Genomic DNA, 22,742 nt, shown 5'->3' with positions numbered 1-22,742 from the left:
GGACTCAGGCACTAACCACGAAAAGGAGGCAGAAAAGGCGATGGAGGCGAGTGAGTCTTTTATCAGCTTGTGCAGAATTTTACCAGCTTTCTGAGAAACATCATCACAGGTTTGACTCATTGTAATAGATGCATGCAACCAGATGTGACCCTTATAAAAACCAGATGTGACTTACGCAGAACCATGAGGAGGACAGAATGTACATGTGTCTGCATTTTCCCTTTCTATTTTTCAATAGTCTCAGCTTAAAAATAAGAAATCAAACAACAAGAAATCTGGCTTCTAAGCACTCTTTTTGGAAAAGTTGTCCGAGTGTTTTACATCTGTACAATTCCTTCCTTGTACGATCTATAGAACAGAGAGAATGCAGACAGGGGGTGTGTTTGACTAAAGTTCTACTGAGCAGAGAGTCACACACTACATGTCAGTAAAACATGAAATACCTTTGCAGCTCTGATTAAATACTGAAGAATAGTTTTGGGAAGTTTAATGACAGACTTGGGCAAGGCTAAAATGGCTGACGCAAACTTCCCAATAGCTCTCTACAAAGAAGGACAAAGTAAGAGTCATTAGTAGGGAAAACAAAACTAGTGGTTAATATTACGAAGGCGAGAAGAACTAGTAGTTAAAATACGAAGGTGAAAAAAAAAACTGGTAGTTAATATATGAAGGCGAACAAGTTTGTCTCTACCATTAAGATCAACTAGGTTGCAATGTGCCAACCATGGGAACTAGAATAAAACGTGCTCTGCCGGTAAGTGAGGAATAAAGAAAACCATCCATCACTGCACATAATTCATCAGACAAGGTGAAGATGTCCCATGTCCCCTCCTGTGCTGCTTGATGGGTGACAGCTAGAGTGCAAGTCATTAGAAGGAAATAAGCAGTCAAGTTGTTAGTACTTGGTGAGCCAGCTGCACACACACACACACACACACACACACACACACACAAACTCAGTCACCAAAAAGCCCACACGGGGCAACAGAGCCAGAGAGACAGCATCCAACCAGGGTGTCTCCATGAATAACTTAGTTCCACAGTGTCATCGGGAAGACAGGGTGGATTGTGCCTGTCAGCTTGAGGAGGCCTGGCCAGTCAGCTGACAATGACCTCATCGTAGGCCCCTCATGCATGCAGCATGGAGACGGACCTGGGTGCCTTGTACTGTCAGAAACGGGAAATGATGGTGTCATTGTGTGGTTCACTGGTACATGAGATGCACACGGGATTTCATTCTGAGTCGACTGCAGGGACACAGCCTCATCTTTAACAAGACTTGATGACACATTCACCCCTAGCTTTCGGGCTGCTGAGTGCCTGCTGGGAACCAGGGAGTGGGTCTGAACCACAGATGGTTAAGCTGAAGACGGGACTGTGCCAGAGGTTGTGGCTGTCCTTACAGGGCACCCTCCAATCTTGAGCAGTACAGACAAAACAGATCTGAAATCTGAAGCAGCATTTACGTGATCCTTTGATTCAAAACAGAGCCAGCACTCTACTTTCATAATCAACTATTTCATACTTTGAAGTATAACTCCATTCAAGCAATCCAAAGCAAAGCCAAAGAAATCTTCATCTCTTGCAACAACCACAAAAATAAAGTTCACCCAGTGAAGCTTTATTTTTGTGTAAAGCATGAGGGGATGCATTGACGGAGGGGATGACGGCCTGACAGAACCTGCTCTCCTCGGGCAGTCACTGTGGCTTTGCCAAGAAGCATGAAGAGGAGATGCTCAGAGCTCCAGCAGGGGCTCAGCAGAAGTTCAGGCCTGCGATGGAGCCTGTTAATCGGAAAAACTCTCCAAATGGCAGGGGACACGACCCCTCCCAGCCCCAGACTTACCTGGAATGCTGACTTGCGCGGTGGCCCCTCATCTTCCTTCTTCAACTCCTCCTCTTCCTCCTCTTCACTATCCGTTTCAAACAAGTAATAATCTCCACTCCTGACCACTAAGCAAAATAAAATAGTCACTTATTTCCTGAAAGAAACACGAGACCGCTGGGGGCTTACTAATAAAATGCCCCTAAAAATATACAGATGGCCCATAGAAGGACCACAGCAAGAGACGTTGGCAGAGGAGAAACTGAGATGAAGAGAACCAACTTCAGGCTAACGCTGCTACATGATGTTGGCAGGGTGGGGTCCATGGAGCCTGAGGCCTTGTCTACACCACCCAGAGACCCGGCCTCTACAGGGCTGATCCGGTGTTTTCTCCCCTCTTGATTGTAAAATTTATACCGTTAACTCAGATCAACTCTGCAGCAACCGATTCTGTTACTGAAATAACTGAGAATACTGTTTTGCAATTCAGCAATATCGGTGGTTCAGACAAGGCCGGAGGGAAGTGGAGGGTCTGGCCCGGGCTGTTCCAGGGAGGCCAGAGGGGACGGCTCAGCACCCAGACCAGCACAGCCAGCCTTCCGCTTCACTTCACACCGTGCAGACCTGGCTTCTCCACATGGACACATGAGACACAACATACATGACGAGACATTTCAAACAGTTAAACAACACACATGGCCATGGGGGTGATGGGGGGGGCAACACCAAGAACAGAAGGAAACATGAGGACAATGACAGTGATAGCGGTGACACTGCTTGGGCTGCTTCTAACATAGCAGCCCAGTCCACACGGGTCATGCCGCCAGCCTCTGGTCCACAGGCAGCTCCCGGGACTTAATGAGGCTCAGGGGAGTGCTAGGGACCAGAAGGCACAGGCACAGATAGTAACGGAGCGCCTCTGCCTTGTCTTTTACTTTCCCTGCAAAATCACAACACCTGGGTTAAGAGTTGGGAGCAGAGAAAATGTCCAGAGATTTTAAGAAATTCAATTCTTCTATCATTTTGATAAGTTTTGAGTTTATCAGAGAAAAGAGACCCAGCATATACATTTTGGATGCTATAAGAACTGTACCATCGTTGCAGGGAAACATATCTGCTGGGGTTTGCAGATGCAGGGTCTCTTTTCCGTAACATCTTGATGTCTGAGTTGACTTTTGGACTTAGGCATTGTAGTAATGGAAAACCTTGGCTTGTTTTCAAATCAGTTGCTTAGATATCACTCAACATGGTCAAAACTCAAGTAATTTTGCCCATGATTTCAGAAGAATCTGAAGCCTCCATTCATGAAGACGTAGAATGAACAAATTGGGCCTTATATCCTTGAACAGAAGCACTGATTTGTTGATTTTATTTTGAAGAAAAAAACCAGGCCCAGAGTACTGGGTCCAGGCCTGAGGGAATAAATGCAATACAACATAAGGTAAGAAAAAGCAAGAACAAACCAAAGTTACAGCATTACGTTGGACAGTGAGGAGGACCGTGAAGAAATGCATCTACAGAAGCCCAGAGTCACAGGGACTCTGCATCGCACGGTCATGTGGGAAAACACAGTCTCACAAGAAGGAGAATTTCACCCTCATTACAAGTTCCGAAATCAACAGTGTTCAATCATACCTTCTGCAACTGTCATGCACACTGGTGAGCCCAACGGTTATTATCTCAAGCACTGTATCTTAATTTTATAATTGGAAACTAATTTGTTATGTGAGTGAGTAGAATTAGCACATTAAAAACAAAGAAATGCTTTTGAGGACTTTTAAAACTGTAATTAAATGGAAGTTAGGAAAATAACAAGAGGAGTCTTTCTCCAGCGCTGCCTCCTAGTAATGGAAGGAAAGCTCTCAGGTGGACCAGAGTTCAGATGCAGATCCAGCTCCACACTGTCCCTGCAGGCTCTGTGGATGTTGAATATATTGCTGAGCTAGTGTGAAACCAGCTTTTTAAATCCTGCCATTGTATCCTCAGACACTTGGCCCTCATGGTGAGGTATTCATCAATGAAGGGAGGCTCAGTATTCACTCAGGCAGTGCTGAGATGGGCTGCACACGCAGCACCCACGGGAAGGTATCATTGAACAGCAATAATGCAGCCCATGTGTGCACATGGTATGGACATGGGAGAAGTGGCACCTCCAACCACACCAAGGCCTGCTGCCAATGTCACACAAACAGCAAGGCCATATTACATGTCACAGATTCACATGTGGCATTCTACTGCACACATTCTTATCCTTGACATTGCTAAGACAGCTCTCTTAGAAAGCCCAATCACTTGACAGATCAAAATAAGGCCTTTAATAAAATTCTTCCAGATTTAACAATAAGTTCTGAAACGTATCCAAGACTACAAAATAAACTACCCATGCTCTTCCTTGCATGCCTCTCAGGCTTGGAAAGAAAAATAGATCTCATAGAAAAAAATTTAACACCGCTGTCGGAATGTGATTCCAAACCATGAGCGACTCACGGTCCTGCGTTATTACACCATCAGGTAGTGTAACCAGGCACACTTAGTGAATACCAGTGTTCAGGAACGTGGCATAATGAGGGTGAAATGGGTCAGAAAAGCCTAACTTCAGTAACCTTCACAGGAAGCTCTTCATATCATTCACAACTGGTAAGATGATCATCAAAGACCACATCCAGTTCCTCTGGAAGGGTGACACTGAGGTGGGAAAAGGAAAGACACCCACAGTGACTGCAGTGGGAACTGGTCCCAGTAGGGTCTGACATTCACGTGACACAATATGACATGGACAGGTCTCTGCACTGGCAAAGGCCCTTTGAGGACAGAGAGGTCGCACGGTTGACTTGTGACTTGACAGGCGTAGGCAACTGCACATAGCATCGCTTGGTCCTCGGCAGGGCTCATGTGCCAAAGGACAGTCCACCGAGAGTCACACTGGAATTTTGCTTGAACATTTCTCTTTGGATTTAAGCAGACAATTGAATAAAACTCTTTATAAATCAATTTTTTGTCCAAAATGCTAAATTCAATATTGGGGATAAAATTCAATTGCATCCAGAAATACTGAGCCAATTTCATGAAACTAGTTTTCCGAGTTTTGGAGAATTTCCTCTGGAGTGAGAGAGGCCAACATCAGATCATCATGATGCTAAGCAATAGGTCGGGGAAGGTTCTGGTTTAGTTAGTTTTGTAATGATTCTGAAGATGCCCCTCATGGGTCCCGCCCTGCTCTGTGAGGCATTTTGAGCTTGGTGATATTCCTTGTCTGACAGTTTTGGATATGTGTCTCCATAAGCTATAACCAGGGAAGGCATCCCGACTAATTTTCAGAATACTAATCATTCAATATTCTAACATATCAAAGGAGGGCCAGATGCATGACAATGACATTGGCCAATGGTGACAGTTTCCTTGATAAGCAGAACAAAGACAACCCATAGGTCTCATAGCTGCTTCTTCACTGTCATGGTCAACAGGGAGGTGTGGAATGCTCTGCGTGGCCACCAAGCTCTGATTTTCTGATGTCTGCTGTCAGCTGGTCACTGGGGCCAGCTGGCTGTCCACTGGGCCACACTTTGGGCATGGGAGACTACAGAGCAGTTTCAGAGCCATTTTGAGATGGGGGAGGAGGCAGAGTGAGAAAGTCCTGCCTCAGCTTCGTGTTTAACGTGTTGCCACAGCCTTACTGCAAAGGAAATCAAAGCTTGGGAGAGGGGAGGGGAGGGCCCTGGCATCCATGCTGAGCACCTTACAAAGAGGGTCCCAGAGCCTTGGGGCCCAAGTCAGGATCCAAGGAGGAGCCTAAACTCACTTTAACCAGGGGTTTTAGCCAGAAAGCAAATATTGGCAGAGCTGCAGCCCCAGAGCTGGCCTGTTGGCCACCCGCTCAGCTTTCTGCAGAGACGCGGACACTGAGCTGGTTCCAGAGGAGCTCTCACAGGGCCCCAGGCCCATGGACACGGCAGCTTTCCTGCCTGACCCCCTATGAAGTCACAAGGGCAAACCGTGCAAGGGACACACAGGTCATGGGGAGCCTGAATTCTGGTCAAGGATATAAGGGTGAGACTTGGTGAGACTGAAAGAGGATCGAGAAACCTACTGGAAGCATGATCGACCCAAGGCCGCCACCACTGCTTTTTTTTGCCCTTGGCTTTCTGTTTGTCTGCTTCTCCTAAAATGAAATATGTCCAGATATTAATTCTTAGAAAGTGAGCAAGCACATTTGAAAACCACGCTTTAACAATGCAATGTCAAACCTAGACAGACTGCCCAAGCCCATCAGAGTCAGGAAAAGGAACCACACTGAACCCGACAAGGAAATGTGCTAACAGGCCCCTCTGCACTGGCTTCTTCTAACCCCGTGCCACGTTTCCACATCTCCCTAGTAACTGAGTGCCTAGCAAGAAATTTTAAAAGGAGAAGGGATTATCTGTTAAAATGCACTGAGTTTTTCATTAAATCAACAGAAAAGAAGCCTCGCTGAACTTTTACAGAAACATTTAGAGGCAAATAGTTTCTAAAAACAGATAAATTACAATAACCAAAAACTTTTCTTGTGATTAATTTAATGTATTGATCAGAAAATATAAATTTACTGGTGATGAATAGACACTAGTACTGGAAAGATTTCAATATGTGTTATTTCTCTATTCCTTTCAAATAGCAAAGCATGCAAGCCCCTCTAAGCAAACCTTTAAAACTTTAACTGGCTACAATAATTCTATGATTAGATATAACAAATATATATTTCACACTGTTTTACTGAAATACATAATAACTGATATTTTAACTATCAATATTCAGATGCCAAATAAAATCATAGGCAGGCATGTTTAATACTCATATAAAACTTATAGAAATGAAAGGTAGCATATTTAACTATCTTCCCTACAGGCACAAATTAAGCAAAATCACACCAATTTCCTTCATGGGCAGATGTGTGTGAGACAGCGTTAGGCTTAGTGTTTATTTGAGACATCTTGCCCAAGAATGAAGTCATTCATTCATTAAATGAGTGTTTTGGGGAATAAATAAATGTACCCACTTACAAAGGGAGGGTAAGACTTGCTGACACAGGTAGAGCAAGCAGCAGAGCCAGCTTACAGCCCCACCTGAACCAAGCTACTGCCCAGCACCTCAGAAGGGAGTGGGAGGACCGTACTTTCATCGTCCTCTTCCAGGGGGTTCTGGACGTCCTGGCCTTTCCCAGCCTCCTGCGTCAAGCTCAGCATCCTCTCCTTACCCTTTTTGTACTTCTGCTGTCTGGCCTTGATGCGGTCCATCCTAGGAAATAAACCAGTGTTGGCGATGTCAGGGCCACCTTTGTGGGACTGTGGACTCTACCGCCAGGCGTACTTCTAAAATCATGGACGGCATGGCCAATTCACTTTGAAATCCTCAATGGTGAAACAATTGCTTCTCAGACGAAGCATCTCCCTGCTCTCTATATAATCTCCACGCTACTCTGCCCTCCACAGTGGCTCGACTTGAGAACCAGATCAGTGATTGCTGTGCTGGATTTGGCCTGCAGGCCACAGCGTGCACTCACACCTGGTGTCACAGCCAGTCTGAACAAAACACACTCTAAGGTGTAAGTCCTTTATACCCCTAAATTTGGCATTCTTCTTCTTCTTCTACATTTTTTTTGTACCAGGGATTGAGCCCAGGGGTGCTTAACCAGTGAGCCATATCCCTGCCCCCCCCCTTTTTTTAATGTTCTATTTAGAGACAGGGTTTTGCTGAGTTGCTTAGGGCCTTGCTGAGGCTGGCCTTGGATTTGTGATCCTCCTGTCATAGACTCCTGAGTCACTGGGATGACAGGTACGCACCACTGCGCCTGGCCAACTTTTGCATTCTTAAACAGAAAAATTCAGCAGTAATCACAACTCAGGCCTCCTGGGAAATGAGAAGCACACCCTAATGTGGGTCCAAATTGTCATCCCTCTGGATCCGTGTTGGTGGGCCAGAAACAATGCTAACACAGTTGTGACACGGTGCACTGGTATTAGGTGTTTCCGTATAACTTACATCTTTGTGAAAATGTCCAGGACATGGACCAATCTAATTAATACCAGGAAGCACTTCTGCTGAGGGTGGAGAAAGCTTGGAAATGAAGTCAGAAGGGAATGAAGCTGCTCCTGAAAACTCGGGAAACTTTACTGGGGACTGAGAGAGATCTCCATTTTCTTGGCAAAGTGTCAGCCCTTGGGGACCTCAGGCTCTTGAAAAGTCTACTCGTGCCATCTTTAACTCCACTGCCATCAGCTTTCACACCTTATCCCTGAAGCTATAAGGTCCATTCCCTGCTAAGAATTATGCTCAGCAAATTCTTTTCAATAATTCCCAAATCTCCTGAGAGGAGCCAGTCTATGCCATGACCCAGCCACAATGGCACAGTGGGAAAGCTCTAGACTGAACATGGGCCGGGATGAACTGCATGCCTCAGGCTGCCTGTGCCCTGTGGGGCTCTCAGTCTTTCAGAACCAGAACTTCTTTCTGGATTACATGATTTCAAGATGCTTCCAGAGCTGACCCCAGGTTTATCCCCTTGACCTGAGATGCCATGAGCATTTTCTGTCTCATTCATGAGCTACTTTAATCTCTACAAAAATCCAGTGGGCCTGTGAGATGTAGTTTAGGGGCAGGAACCTGAGGCTCAGAGACCTGCAGAGCTTTTCCAGGTCCTCCGGGAAGCACCTGAGCTAGGAACTGCTCGTGTCTTTCTCAGGATGGCCCCTGCCACCATTCTGGAACTCTCTTCTTCAGGCTAGGAGGCTCTCGCGACTGTTCTGACTCAGTAAATACACGGGAAGTTGTGAACTGTCACACACACAGACTTTCCAAGGCTCTGAGGCCTCCAAGGGCTGAGAGCTAAATATGGTCCCACAGATCAGAAGAAGGAAGAGAAGGAGAGTGAAAGCATCTTACTGTCTCTTCAGCTGATCCATGGACTTCTTCTCCTCCTCGATTCTTGCCTTTACAGCCTTGACAATCGTGGCCTGAAAAAGTTCGGCTCCCCTAAGGGAAAATTGGAAACACAGAGCCACTTAATAGCTGGCCTTCCCTTGAGAACCATCGCGGATGGGCAGAAATCGTGGCTTCCCTGTGCTGGTGACACTGAAGCTTCCTGGTGGCAGTGGGAGTCACCAACCCCTCTGGAGCAGCCTCCCAGGGGAGGAAGTGGGCTGCATGCCCTCACAAGGTGCCACACTCCCGTGTTTCCTACTGGGCCTTGGCAGAGCTGGCCACGAGGAAAGGGTTTGCAAAGATGGCTGGGTTTCCACTCAGCCAGCAGGAAAGCCCAGGGGTGCAGGTGGAGCAGAGGTCCTCTCCACCACGGGGCCTCCAGCCTCTGGCCAATCATCCTCTTCCTCCTCTCCTCTGCCCCTCTTCTTCCTCCCTTCTCCAGCCAGCTGAAGTGTCCCTATAAATCTCGGCCTCTCAATATCCTCAACTCTGACTGCTGTCACCTGCTTGGGAAACCCAAGTCCAAGGGACTGTGCTGGGCGGGGGGCAGCCCTCAGCTGCTGAACACAGCCCACCCAAGGGCAGACTTCTCTGGGCCCCAGCTCCCTGGAAATCCCTCCTCTTCTCTACAGCACTGTTTTTCTGCTCAAGTTCCGGATTCTGCCAAGTGATCTTCTCTGCTAGTGATGACATGGCTTCCTAGAGAGACCATCCGTCGGGTGGCATTATATAGCTCAGCGCCCGGCCACCCCTCCTTTCCCCATGTGCCGCCTTCCTGCCTGTGGTCCGCCCTGTGCTCTGCCTCTTCCTGCCTCCGCCTGAGTTCCCCACTCCTCCCCCTGCACTCTGGCCTTCTCCACCACTGCTGGTCACCAGCAGGCAAGTGACGTCGAGGCTCACTAGTCCTGAAAAATGAAAAAGAATCCTAGTCACCCCATGCCTCGCTGTGCACACTCAGGCCATCCCTCCCCCTGGCTGAACTTCCCTCCGGAGCCTCCTGGGGCTGCCACCTGCACTGTCCCCTCCAGCTCCTGCTCTCTCCAGGCTGCAGCACGGGATGGGGGCTGCCATAGCAGGCCCTGCATGCCACCACCCTGCCGAAGGGCTCTCCTGCTCCCCCAGCTGCCTGCCACCACGTGGCTGTTGGCTCAGTCTCTGTGTCCTTCCCCATCCACACTGAAGCCTGGGTGCTTGAGGCCTTGGTGTTGGGAGTGGGGCCTCTGGGAGGGGACAGGTCATGATCAGCATGAAAGCTCCGGTGAAGAGGCCCAGGTGGCCTTCTGCTCTTCCTTCCCCCAGGGAGGACACAGTGAGGAGGGGCTGTCCACGCAGAACAGGCCCTCCCCTGCTCCGAATCTGCTGGCATCTCCGTCCTGGACATCCCAGCCTCTGGAACTGTGAGAAACAGGCTCATGTTGTTTGTGAGCCACCTCGGTTTGGAACTTGTGTGACGGTGGCCTGGGCTGCGACAAAGCCAGGCACATGTGGGCAGCGGCTGGGTCACCTATCTTTGTCCTTTCTAGCCTGTAAGCTCTGTGAGAGTTGGGGCCCACCTCCTGTCCTCATAACAGGGCAGGCAGTGAACCAAGGAAGGTACGTGGGAGTGAATGAACATGTGTGTGTTCTCTGGAAACTGCCTTGGGAGTTAGAGCAGGACTTCCTGTGTGAGCACAAGGAATGCTCTGAACAAAGCCATCACTCCTACTGTACCCAATAATTGTGACAACAATTGGAAAAAGACACTGGCTTTCTATAATGTCTGGGACTTCTAAGGACCATATATTTTGGGGAGGGTGATAAAGAAAAAAAGTATTTGCCTGCAAAATTACCAGCTGCTCTGTACAAATGAGGTCACCTCTGACTGAGACACTGTCCTCTGCTACAGAAATGATGTCCAGAGTATTAGAAAACAACTGTGCTGGTCAATTGCAGGACTGGTACTCTTCCCCTAGGTGGTGCGGGACACAGGCTGCTGGGAGAAAGTGCGGCTTCCTACATTTCTTTTCCTACAAGGCAGACAGTCAGGTGGCAAAGGCCAGGGTTGCTGCATGTGTATGGACTTTTGAAATCAATGTTTTATTTCTCCTGAAGGGAAAGGAAACAAGGCTCCAGGGAAATGGGTGGCATAGACACAGACGCACGAGCTTAAGCCATATGCGAATGGTCAATGAGGGTGATTTCACATTCCACAGCCTGATGTCTGCTGGATGGTGAGCACCAAGGATCCCATGGGATCTGGGGAGGGTCAGCACCTGTGAGATGAGCCCAGCAGTTAGGGTCACACAGGAGCACTGACCCTCCTGCCAGGATGGCTTGCAGACCCTTCCTAGTGCTCCTCCCAGTCTGCTTCCCGAGCCTGTAGATCAGGGGCAACACTTGCAAGAGAAGAAATGGTGGCATGCAAATCCTGCCAGCAGCCCAGAGAAGAAAATCAGTGGGCAGGAAGAGACCAGTGGGAAGGAGGGGGCCAGAAGGACACCTCAGAGGACTCAGAACAAGCGAGGCTACTGGGCTACACTGTTCCCTTGCAGTTGTGGAGGGAATCCACACTCTTCTCCACGATGGCTGTTAATTTCCCTTCCCGCCAACAGGGCACCGGGTCCCTTCTCGCCCACCCTCCCTGGCATTTATGTTTTGAGGAGAGCTATTCTGAGTGGCTGGGGTGACCCACACTGGGGTTCTGATCGACATTTCCCTGATGGTACTCTTGCTGAGAGGAGCCTCATGCACTCCCTGGCCACTTGTATCTTCTTTCTTTCTCTGTTTTAAGGTGCTGGGACCACCCCATCCCCACCCAGGGCCCGTGCACAACAGGCACATGCTCACCACTGAGCTGTACTCTCAGCCCCCATTTGCATATTTTCTTTAAAAAAATGCCTATTTAGATCAGTTGTCTATTTTGTGAGTTTTTTTTTTGTTGTTGTTGTTGTTGTTAAGCTTTTTGAATTCCTTCTCCACTAACGATCTGCTACATCATAGATGATAGTCATGGTTTTCTCTGTTTTCGAGAGTTTCTTCTTAAAGAAGTAGGGAGGGGAAAGACGGAGGCTCAGAACCAGCACTGGCCCTGCCCCAGGGAGGGTGTGTGGCAGGCTTCAGTCAGCCCAGGCCCCTCTGAGCTTCTGCAGGGCCCAAGTCCTGGGAAGTGTCACTCTCATCAGACTCCGTGTTTCTATACCATGTGGGTCTTAATGGCCTGGGCTAGATTTTCCTTGCTTTCCTGGAGAGGATGTCTCAGTTTCTGTGGTTTCTCCGAGCAGGCTCAGACAGAAAGCAGGTGGGTGCTACTCAGCACACTTTCTAGGAGAGCAGCCACGTGCTTCCGTGGCCGGACCCACCTGGAAGCCAGGATCTGGGAAGCTTTGATGTCGGCCACGACGTGCAGGAAGTAGTAGCTCATGAACACGCGTCTCTGCAGCAAGAGGAAGGCAAAGCAGATGCTGTCCCAGATGATCCCGGCCTCCCCGCTGGGCAGTCTGCAGGAGGCGTCATCCTCGGCTGTGTGACAAGAGGAAAACCCGCTGGAGCCGACTTCCCTCCCACAGTCACCCTGTGGCCTGCCTGAGTGCAGGGATCACAGAGGCCCGAGTGCAGGGATCACAGAGGCCCAAGAGCAGCGTTCCCAGGCGCTACTTACAGATGACCCATTACAAATGACGTGCACACTTCAAATCTAGCATTAGCGTGAACTCATTGGGCTATGACACAGGGTCTCTTGACCTTCGGCAGAGAGGCCCCTGTGCCTGTCTCTCCCTTAGGGACCCCCAACGAGGGCCATGGGGAGTAATGTGCAGTGACAGAGGAAACTCTCTGTTCAACAAAACACAGCTGTCCTACCACAGGCTCTGTGGGGTGACGCCATGCCAAGGGACACGGATGGTCTTTAAAGGAGGTGGAGTGAGCAGCCCCCTGGATCCTCAGTCAAAGGCCATCCCTCATGGTACTCAACTGCAAAGTGCAGCCTGAGCCACCAGCCACGGTGCGGGAGGCTTGGATATAAGCGGCCCCCATCCTGGCCCACTGAAGACCCCCATGTTGTCATGGTCTGAGCTTGATCAATATAGATTATAAATTATAGAGTATAGGTTATGGAATATTAATAAGTAGGATAATAGGAATATGTGATAAGTGTTATAGAATAAATAATGTTAAGCTGTTTCTAAGATGCTACAGATTGTTTTTCTGTACTTCATATGCCCACAAATGTGCTTGAATCCAGGATGCTGTCTGTTTTGCTCTGCTGACTGCTTTCTTAGCCCTGGCATCCTCTTGCTTGCCTGCACCTATGTTTTTGAGGATGTGTTTTTTCCCCTTATAAACCCCACAGAACTCGGACCCGATACTGGTCCTAGCAAAGACAATTCGGGTCCTGCAGGGAGCAGTCCCAGCTGACTAAATAGAAGACCTTCTAATTTGGACAAAATTCAGACTGAGAGTGTTTCCTGAACGATTAGCCCACAACCATGTGACACAGCCCTGGGCTCTGTTGCAAGGGGCAGGGTGGTGGGGACAGCATGTCCCTTAGTCCGTGTGTAGGTCTAGTTCCAGAAATCCCAGGGCTCTCCCAATGGTTTGCATTTACAGATCCCTGAACTTCTTGAGGAGAGAAAGTTCTGGAAGTCTCATCACCTTGAGACCCCTGAGTCTAACCAGAGCAACTCCACTTTTGGGTGGGCCCTGGAGTCCTTCCCTATCGTTGGTAGTTCAGAGGAGTCCAGGGAGTCACAACAGCACTGCACCCAATCTCCAGACCTGCTGGGAAGGCAGTGTCTAGGAAGTGACCCAAGGTGCCTGGAGCGAAGGTACCTCATGCCATGGCCCGCGGGTCCACAGCGCGCTCCCTTTCCATTGCTTCCACCCGGGGCACCATCGACCTCCACCTTGGACTCTTCTCTTTGTGTGCCTGGGCCCAGTTTCTAAGTCAGAGCAGTCCTGCTCCACGTCCTTCCTTTCTGACATCCACTACACATGTGCCTCTTGTACTTACGCATGGTGTAGCCCTTGACGGTGCAGGCCAGGCTGAAGGCCTGGATCAACCAGCAACTCTTCTTAACCAACGTTCCAATGTATCCACACACGCCTATCTGAAAAACAGACAGGGGCAGGGTCTGAAACTGCACCCTGAAAACAAGCTGGGGTCTTGTGATCCCAACAGGTGCAAAAACTCACAAGGGCCTGGTGCCAGAGATCAAGATGGCGCACGTGGGACCCCATCTCAGACACCACGCGACCCTGCACTGGCAGCTCCTGGAGCCCTGGAATTCCCCAGGCAAATCAGACCCACGCACACAGCCAGGGTCTTCCGAGCAGCGCTGCTGCACGTAGAAGCACCTCTTGTCAAGAGGAAACCTGGGCTGTGGGGGGAATAAGCCAAGCCCCATTATTGTGAATGGGTGCACTCTGGGCCCCTGTTTTGATTCTGTGTTCCCAGGAGCCATCCCAGACACAGCTGCAGGAACAGGCCATCCATCCTCACCCACAGGAGCTGCAGCCAAGGACCCCACCAGGTGGACAGAAATCATTGCAATGACAGAAATGCTCCTTACTGAACTCGAGCTGACCTCCTCCTTGACACCACCTCCTAGACAGTATAGTCCACAACTGTGCACACAGTGTCACACATGTCAGGTGTCCTATGTGATCCTGGGAGGACTTAGCAGGGGTGTGTGGACACACTGCACCATTGTGTAGATGGGACCTGAACAGCTGAGGACTTTCATACCTACTGGTGGCTCTGACCCAATCCCAAGGGGTACCAAGGAATGAGAGTGTGTGATCTGAGACGTTGGGCGGTTCTCTGGGTGAAGAAATCTTTTTGTTGATTGTTGGGACATGGTTGTCTCGTAATAATGGATTTCTTGTTACAGGTGTGCTGTGCTCAATCCTGAGGATGGTGGGGAGGTTCAGCCAACACCCTAGGTGTGGCTGAGCTGTGTGTCCTGGGGATATGGGAGCGGGAGAATACTGGGGTTTCTATGGGATGCTCAGCCCTGAGAACGACTTCCCACCATCTTCCAAACTACGCTGCCCACTCCAGGCAGGGGATGCCCTTCCCCTTTGTAACTCCACCCCAATCCGTTGTCTGAGTCTCAGAGGTTGAAATGGCATTGCCTCCCCCCGACTCCCAAGCAAGATATTAGGCTTCCTTTAGTTTTTGCCTTATTTTCCTCCAAGGTTATAACCACATTGTTAACAATTGTATTATTATTATTTGTAGATCCTTCTTTCCTTCCAGAATGTGAGCTTCTTGAGAGTCAAATAAGAGCATTATTTATCTCCAATTCTTTAAGATATAACATAGTGCTCAGGAAAGAACAGGTCTGCAACACAGGTTTACAGAATGAAGAAGAATGAACGAATGGATGGATAGAGGACAGATGGGTGGATGGAAGGACAGACGCCGTATCCACACATTTTCCAGGCATAGCTATGAGATCACACTCCAGTGGTGGATCCCTCTCCATGGAGTGGCTTCAGGATGGGACGGCCTTGTCTAGTCTGGTCTATGCTCTGCAGTGACTCCCTGTGCTACTCCAAGCATGAGTCCACGCTAGTGGGGAAAGGCGTTGACTTAAAGGCACTTTCACCCTCAACTAGAGAATTCATCTTTCAACAAATGGTAGGCAAAATATATCATTCAAATATTCATTACCCACAGACTAGGCTTTCCCAGCTCTGAAACACAGCAAAACACCCATGGAAAAAAAAATAATCCAACAGCCTTCACAGATCAGTGCTGTAGTGAACTGAGCCCTAAGCAGCTAGCAGAGAAGAAGGGTGGAGTCCCTCCGCCAGTGCCCTTCGTCTGCTCCACCAGGCACAGCCGAGAGGAGCAGGCACGGCCTGATGTGGAGGCTGGCTGGAGAGGCAGAAACTGCTTCAGCCCTTGAAGGTTTGCTGGTTAACTTCCTACAGCACTGAGTAACTTAAATAGAGTCCTTGTGGCCTAAAAGATGGATTTCTGGCATCACTAGCAGACAGTGTGAGCCATCTGTCACGTTAGGAGAACAGTTTGGCCCAAAGGACCACAGCTATGTAACAGCAGAGCGAGTGGGTGCTGTTCCTCGGTCCGTCCGCATGGTTCAGCCAAGCCCTAATCGGGTATCGACACTCAGAGGCTGCCCTAGGCTGCACTCTCTCCCAGGTCTCTCCGTTTCTGGCACGTGGGATTTCTTGCATCCTGTCTCCATTCCACCTTATTCCCCACGCCACACAGAGAATTATGCTCATTTCATTTCACTTTACACCTCTACAGTTCTTTGCAAGTAAGAGTTGTATTTTTGTGAATATGATATGACTGAAAAACTTCAACAAACTGGGCATGGTGGTGCACTCCTGTAATTGCAGGGACTCAGGAGGCTGAGGCAGGAGGATTGCAAGTTTGAGGTCAGCCTCTGCAACTTAGTGGGACCCTAACTTAGTGAGAACCTGCCTCAAAATAAAAGAAAAGGAGAAGAAAAAGAGCGGGGAATGGAACTCAGAGGTAGAGCAGCCCTGGGTTTAATCCCTAGTACCGCAAACACCAAAACCAATTCTCAGCTTCCCGTGGAGCCACCAAAGGCCCCTTCAAGCACATACTGTGAGTGATAAGATGGTTCCTCAGAAGGGATGGGACTTAAGTTAATAAAACACATTCTAGAATTTTTCCAGTGAATACAACCCTTTCACCACGTGACCTTGAAACCGTGGAAAAGAGCAAAATGTGTTCTGCTGAATTTGGCAAAGCACAGTCATAATGGTCCTGGGGATCCTGAATTGGCAGCATCTTGTTTGGGGTTTTTGAGAGCTGTATGAGAGGCTCGGGGCTCCTGATAACCACCGAGTGCTGATCCACTCTCACGTGGAAGCCGCATCTGTGCTGTGTTGGGAGGCACTTACCGACAGTATATTCTTCATGGTGATCACAAAAACGTTGTAGGCGATCAGCCAGTCCCAGTAGCGCAGGATGCTCTTGATGGGTTTCAGTAGCAAATCGCCCCCAAAGAGCAGGAAGTAGAAACAGGCCACCAGGTAACCCATACAAAATATGCTGATCCTGGTTGTCCCAGTAATGAAGATGATCGTCAGCACGAACCAGAAGAGGTAGCTGAAGATGATGACCTTGGACATGTCCAAGTAGGATCTGGAAAGAACCAAAGGACACGGGGCAACAGGAGAGCAGAACAGCACAGAACGGGGAGTTTCTGTTTGAAGAAGGGAAAGAACTCAGCTCCATGGGTTGCCCACGAGATCCGTTTCAGAGCACGCCAGCGGCTCTGGCTCCACCTTTCCTTCTCCTGGGGGCACTGTCCTGCAATCAGCGCCACCGTAACTGCACGTGCTACCACCATCATCGTGTGGGTCACGTTTCTCACACACAGCCGCATTCTCGACCTACCACTTGGTGTTCAAAATGCCTCTGTTTTTCCATGGAAGGGATGGATCATGGTATGGCAACAGAAATTGTAACGCAGATACCAAATCAATTCTAAAACTTAGCATTTCTTGCTAGAATATCCTGGCTGGCAGGAAACAAATGAACATGCATTCCTTTTCCTGAGCTAGAAATCAGCAGAAGAAACAAACCCATAAACATACGAAGATTTTACTAGAAATGAAAAGGTCTCCACAGAGATGGGGACTAGTTCTGACACAGACACTGCCAGATGGGACCCTGGGCTTTTCAGCACTCTGCCTTTGGACGTCCCGGGCTGAGTCAGGGTTCCTTTTGGGGGCCTATCCCTCCACAATGGCCCTCTTGATGGAAGGGGAGACAGGATTCATGCCTCGGTCTTCTTGTGACAATAGCTGCTGCCAGAGTCATAGCTGACAGGAACACTCCCTGCAGGCTGAGGCCACCCATGATTGTTTGGTCACAGCTTTTGGTCTTGGGTGGTTTTGCTTTGGATGCGTCTCTACCCAGATTTGGGGAGAAGCAAAGCAAAACGAGTTCTGGATTATTTCTTTGATTAACGGGTTGTTATTTTGCAGGGTGTCAATAAACCATCTCTTATTAAAACATGAACTGTACTTGACCTGTCCAGTGTTACTAGGGAAGGAGCATTTTTTTCAGATGTGTGAACTTTTAGCCTTTATATTTTGCAGAGTAAAACACTTAAAATGTTTTTGTGAATTTTTTTTTAAATCTAAAATATATTTCACCCCCCTTGACTTTCTAAGCAAAGGACAGCAGATAACAAGCCAGTGTTTCTCAGTGAGCCAGGACCTCTGGGGTGGAGTCAGTGACACATGGAGCTCCCAGTCCCTTCTGAAGCCCATATGGGGGACTTCCCTGGACCTGGGATGGGGCACTCTGAGTGCACGTGGGGGCTGTGCGGGGCATTCAGTACTCCTGCTGGCCTTCACAGGTCTATCCCTGGCCAGGAGCCTCCCGGTGTCACAATGCGGAGCTGGTGGAGAAAATGTGGGAAACATCAGCAGATGAGGATCCTCCAGGTCCTAGAGAGAACTGATTTGAGTCCTGGTGACAGGTGGCAGGGTCCAGAGGGTGTTCCCTGTCAGAGCCCAGAGAGAGGAAGTGTGGAGCCACTCAAACCTGAGGGCGGGCTGGAGGAGGGCTGCACCCCTTACATCACCACCTGCTCAGGGCTTTTCCACAAGGCCACCTGCTATTGGGCCCCTTACGTCACTACCACGGGACATGACTGTTCACTTCCCACCATAGGGGTGTGTGCCTGTCACTTTCTGGTATTCCTAACTGATAAACAGATCTAAAAACTTGAAACAATCTAATTTTCAAAATAAGATTCAGCCTTAAAAACCAGTGATGAGTAGAGGCTTCTGCCTGGGTTGGTCTTTAGGAGTGGCTTTGCTGTGCTAAAGTACTTACTCCCTTTGCGCTGGGTGGGAAGGGTGTGTGCTGGGGCCATCTTTCTCTCACATCACAGAGAAGAGGCGAGACTGGGAACCCTGCCTGAGACTAGTGTTCGTATGGCACATCACTCAGAAAGACCATCTTCAAGCCAATTTGCTTATGGGTATTTACTCAGTGTGCACTGAGCTTCTGACAGAGCCAGAGTACGCTCGGTGCGGGGCTGGACTGACGGGCCAGATCCTTGTGCTCTGGTCCCTGTGCCTCAGCTCTACCTGGCGGTCTTCTCATCTGCAAATGGGATGATAACACCTGCACACAGGTGGCCTTTGGGAGGCAATGGCTCCACACACGTAAAGCACCTGGAACAGAGCCTGGCTCTTTGAAAGCACAGGATAACTCTTAAAGTGACCCTATCCCTCATAGTGCCAAAGCCATAGGGTGGGAGGGGCACAAGAGTGAACAGGTGAGAAGGGGACTCACCCCTCAGAAGGGGGCAGAGTGGGCTCTTGGGGTAACAGCACCAGGTTAGAGGGCGGTCGCGCTGTTTAAACAGGACTCTCCTGGCCGTGACTGCAGGAGCCCCTCCCCGGTCCCCTCACGGAAGGAGCCAGCCGCCACCCTGTGAGACTCCAAGGCCAGGCAGTTGGTCCACAGCCTCTCACCAGCTGTGCTGGCTCCTGGGTGGCTCTGAGCCCTCAAGGGTGGAAAGAGCTGGGTGTGGAGGCTGAGCCGGCGTGCCTCCAAGAAGGGGAGGCCAGGGGAGGCCAGGCAGGGCCGAAGGGACCAGGGAGAAGCAAAGCCAGCAACACAGCCCGGGAGACAACCGGCTCTCAAGACCAGGTCCAGGTGTCCCTGATGGGGAAGATGGTGGAGGTCAGCAAAGGTGCTGTGGAGCAGAGGACAGGGATGGGAGGGAGGAGGGCACAGTTGGGGAGCACTGGACTGAGGACTTTGTGCATTCATGAGTATTGCAAGTGGGCCCCACAGTGAGGGTGGCCAATGCGGGCCCCACCGTCACATGTGACTAAAATGCACGAGTTAAATAAGTCACACCCACCTTACAACAGGCTCTAACCGAAGCCCAGGCCGAGACACAGAGCGAGCGTGAGGAGAGCAGCAGCACAGGCGGCTCTAGACCCTCACTCCTCAGGGCCCAGAACACACAGGAGGTGAGGGAGCAGAGGCACAGGGACGGGGGAGGGCGGAGGGTGAGGAGGGATGTGGACAAGGATGAGGGATGGGGAGGAGGGACAGGGATGAGGAAGGGGGCAAGATGATGGCAATGAGGAAGGGGAGCGAAGATGAGGAGGAGGGACGAAGGATACAGGAGGTACGAAAATGGAGAGGAGGGAGGGATATGAGGAGGAGGGACAGGTGAGGATGAGTGATGGGCCACAGGGAGGAGGGAGGGAGGATGGGGAGGGAGGGGGGATGAAGGGGGACGGGAGATAGGGAAGGGAGGGGGGATGGGGAGGGGATGGGTGATAAGGGGGGATGAAGGGGGATGGAGGATGGGGGGGAGATGGGTGATGGGGGGATGGGGAATGAGGGGGGATGGAGGATGAGGGGGATGGAGGATGGGGGGATGGAGGATGAGGAGGGGATAAAGGTGAGGGGGGATGGGGAGAGAAGATGAGGAGGATGGAGGATGAGGAAAATGTGGGATGAGGGGGGATGGGGAATGAGAGGGATGGGGAATGAGGAGGAGGGATGAGAAATGAGGGGACACGGAGGAGGAGATGGGGAAGGAGGAGAAGATGGGGAATGAGGAAGGGATGGGGGATGAGGAGGGGGATAGGAGATGAGGAGGGGATGGGGGATGGAGGGGGATGGGGATGAGGAGGAGGGGTGGGGATGAGGGGGCATGGGGAGAGGAAGGTGATGGGAATGAGGAGGGGGATGAGGAGGAGGGGTGGGGATGAGGAAGAGGGATGGGATGAGGAGGGTTGGCAGAGGATGCTGGGGAGTTGGGGTGAGGGTCTGGAGGTGGGGAGGTTTTTCTGGAGAGCTGCTACAGGGTATGATTGACATGAGTCGGCTTCGTATGACGAGGAGGAAAGTGGAGGCCACAGAAGGAGGCCAGTACTGATGGGAGCCTCAGTGTGGAGGCTCCCACTCATAGCTTTGGAGTCTGTAGTTCAGCAGATCTCCTTCCCAGTCCAGCAGAGGGAGGAGGGGAGAGTGGGCCTCAGGAGGTGCCCAGGGTGGAGCTGCTGGGTGGTGCGCAGCCTCACCTGCAGTGGATGAAGTCTGGCACGGGGTTGTGCTGGCTGAAGGAGGCCGCATCCAGGTTCATGCAGATCTCCACGTTGTCCCCGGCCATGATCCGCACGGCAGCTTTATTCTCATCCTCAAAGATCTGCCGCTGCAGGGAGGCGCACAGGAGCAGCATGAAGTCGTCTGCAGGACAAGGGCGACACTGGCACCTGCTCTCTTCTGGGCTCCCTCGGGCAGCACAGTCACCCCCGAGTGAGCTGGGCCCCAAAGCGCTCAGTAAAAGCCATCCTGGACCCCAAGGCCAGGCCAAGAGCATCTGCAGCATGGGGAGCTGTGTGAGGGCAGGCCCATAGGGCTCCCCTGGCGGTCTGGGTTTCGCCTGCACAGTGGGCAGTGAGGGTGCTGGGCTAGGGAGTGTCCTTCCTGGCCTGGGTCTCCGCCCATGTCCAGGCAGCTGGAGCTGTTGCCCTGCTGACCTCCTCACCTGTTGTGGATGCAGACATCCTGTTCTATTTGACCTTGTCCTCTCTCTACATTTGTAACCCAAGGCCATTCCCAGCCAGGCACCAGAGAGAGGGGGAAGGCAGAGAGCGTGTGGGCAGAGGGGATGTGAGCCAGGCAGGCTGTAGCCCTGCTGAGGCCCTCATTTTAAACCTGATTATGTGAGGAGCCACTCCCCGTCATCCTGGGTGCCGCGGCGTCTCTAGCCCTGGGCTCACCAGCCCCTGAGATGGCCCTGACAAGGTACCCAGTGACGCCAAGTCTGGGAGGTAGATATCCTCCTCATCGTCACAGCCCTGCTCTATTTGGGTCTGTCTGTGGTGGCAGCTGGGAACCCTTCCTGGCCCCAGGCTCCCTCCCTGATCTGTCTAGTGAAAGGCGGGCGTGCAGGTGTGTGAGGGTGTCTGGGGGTGAGAGGACTCGAGTGAACACAGAACATCCAATGTTGACTTGTTAATTCTGCAAACGCAACAGAGCAAGGAAGAGCCATTCCTGACTGGTGATAGGGTTATAAGGTCCAGCGGAAGACCAGCGGTCCTGGGGCACCCTGCGAGGACTGAGGAGCCAATGTAAACCCAGCTACTGATGTCTCAGGGCCCTGAGGCATAAGCACTCACAGACGAGAAACACTGGGTTCGGCCGCACGATGAAATCCGGGAAGTACAGCCACTTGATGATGTTGTCGTTGAAGTCGGCGCCCTTAAACCTCCATGGGTAATCTGCAGGGAGGGCCACAGGCAGAATCAGTCTCTTGCACTGGCCTGTGTTGCGGCTTGGGCGAGAGCCACCGGGGGAGTGCCCTCACCTCGGCAGGGGGCAGGCGGGATGCCAATGCAGATGAAGTATTGGAAGGTGATGATGCAGGCCAGGAAGCAGCAGTACTTGGGCCAGACCTCCGCGATGGCCTTTCTTCTGCGTCGGTACAGGACAGCAATGAGCCAGCAGGCGTGAATCATGGCATAGAAATCCATTCGCTGGCCAATCACGTTCACTGACATTAGGAAACAGGTCTGCGTAAGGGTGACAAGAGGTGAAAACACATGGGGTTTGCAGGGAAGGGAGCCACACCTGCGCAGCCTGGATGGCCCCCGCATGGGTCCCCACATCTTGCTCTTTTGAAAGCCTTTTAGCCTGAAGGCAGATCCACAGGTTACCTCCAAAGGAGCACCTGACTGAGTCACTGTCATGAGACCCACTTCAAACTGGAGAGGACGCAGGCAGACAGCGATAATGACTTCATGATACAGCACCCCTGCAAATTCATCCTATTAAATAAAGGGCAGGATCTACCAGCACAACTTCAGGTTAAAACAGCTCCCTGGAGCTGCAGGTTATACTCTGAATGCTCGAAAGCAAAGATGGTTGAGAATATTTTACTCTTTATAAGTAACTAATGTGAGGGCTAGACTGTGACTTAATGGTGGAGCCCTT

General features: G+C 50.7%; 1 protein-coding gene and 1 long non-coding RNA gene across 3 annotated transcripts in view; one reads left to right on the top strand and one right to left on the bottom strand.

Moving 5' to 3' along the window:
- Window positions 1-22,742, top strand: part of LOC308631933 — a 253,708-nt gene that overhangs the window by 160,193 nt on the left and 70,773 nt on the right. The gene's annotated exons all lie outside the window — the stretch shown is intronic.
- LOC308632035 (piezo-type mechanosensitive ion channel component 2-like) overlaps window positions 1-22,742 on the bottom strand; it is a gene marked incomplete at both ends in the record, with an annotated part of 90,415 nt that overhangs the window by 23,383 nt on the left and 44,290 nt on the right. The window contains 10 exon segments of the mRNA XM_081263691.1: window positions 1,847-1,953; window positions 5,913-5,984; window positions 6,975-7,096; window positions 8,741-8,830; window positions 12,118-12,277; window positions 13,767-13,863; window positions 16,658-16,901; window positions 20,828-20,993; window positions 21,929-22,030; window positions 22,117-22,321. Of these exon segments, the coding sequence (XP_081119817.1) occupies window positions 1,847-1,953; window positions 5,913-5,984; window positions 6,975-7,096; window positions 8,741-8,830; window positions 12,118-12,277; window positions 13,767-13,863; window positions 16,658-16,901; window positions 20,828-20,993; window positions 21,929-22,030; window positions 22,117-22,321 (1,365 nt within the window).

The sequence above is a fragment of the Spermophilus citellus genome (genome assembly GCF_964194105.1).
Source record: "Spermophilus citellus genome assembly, chromosome: 12".
Classification (NCBI taxonomy): domain Eukaryota; kingdom Metazoa; phylum Chordata; class Mammalia; order Rodentia; family Sciuridae; genus Spermophilus; species Spermophilus citellus.
Note: the sequence above shows the minus strand (reverse complement) of the source record. Positions and strands in the feature narration are given on the sequence as shown.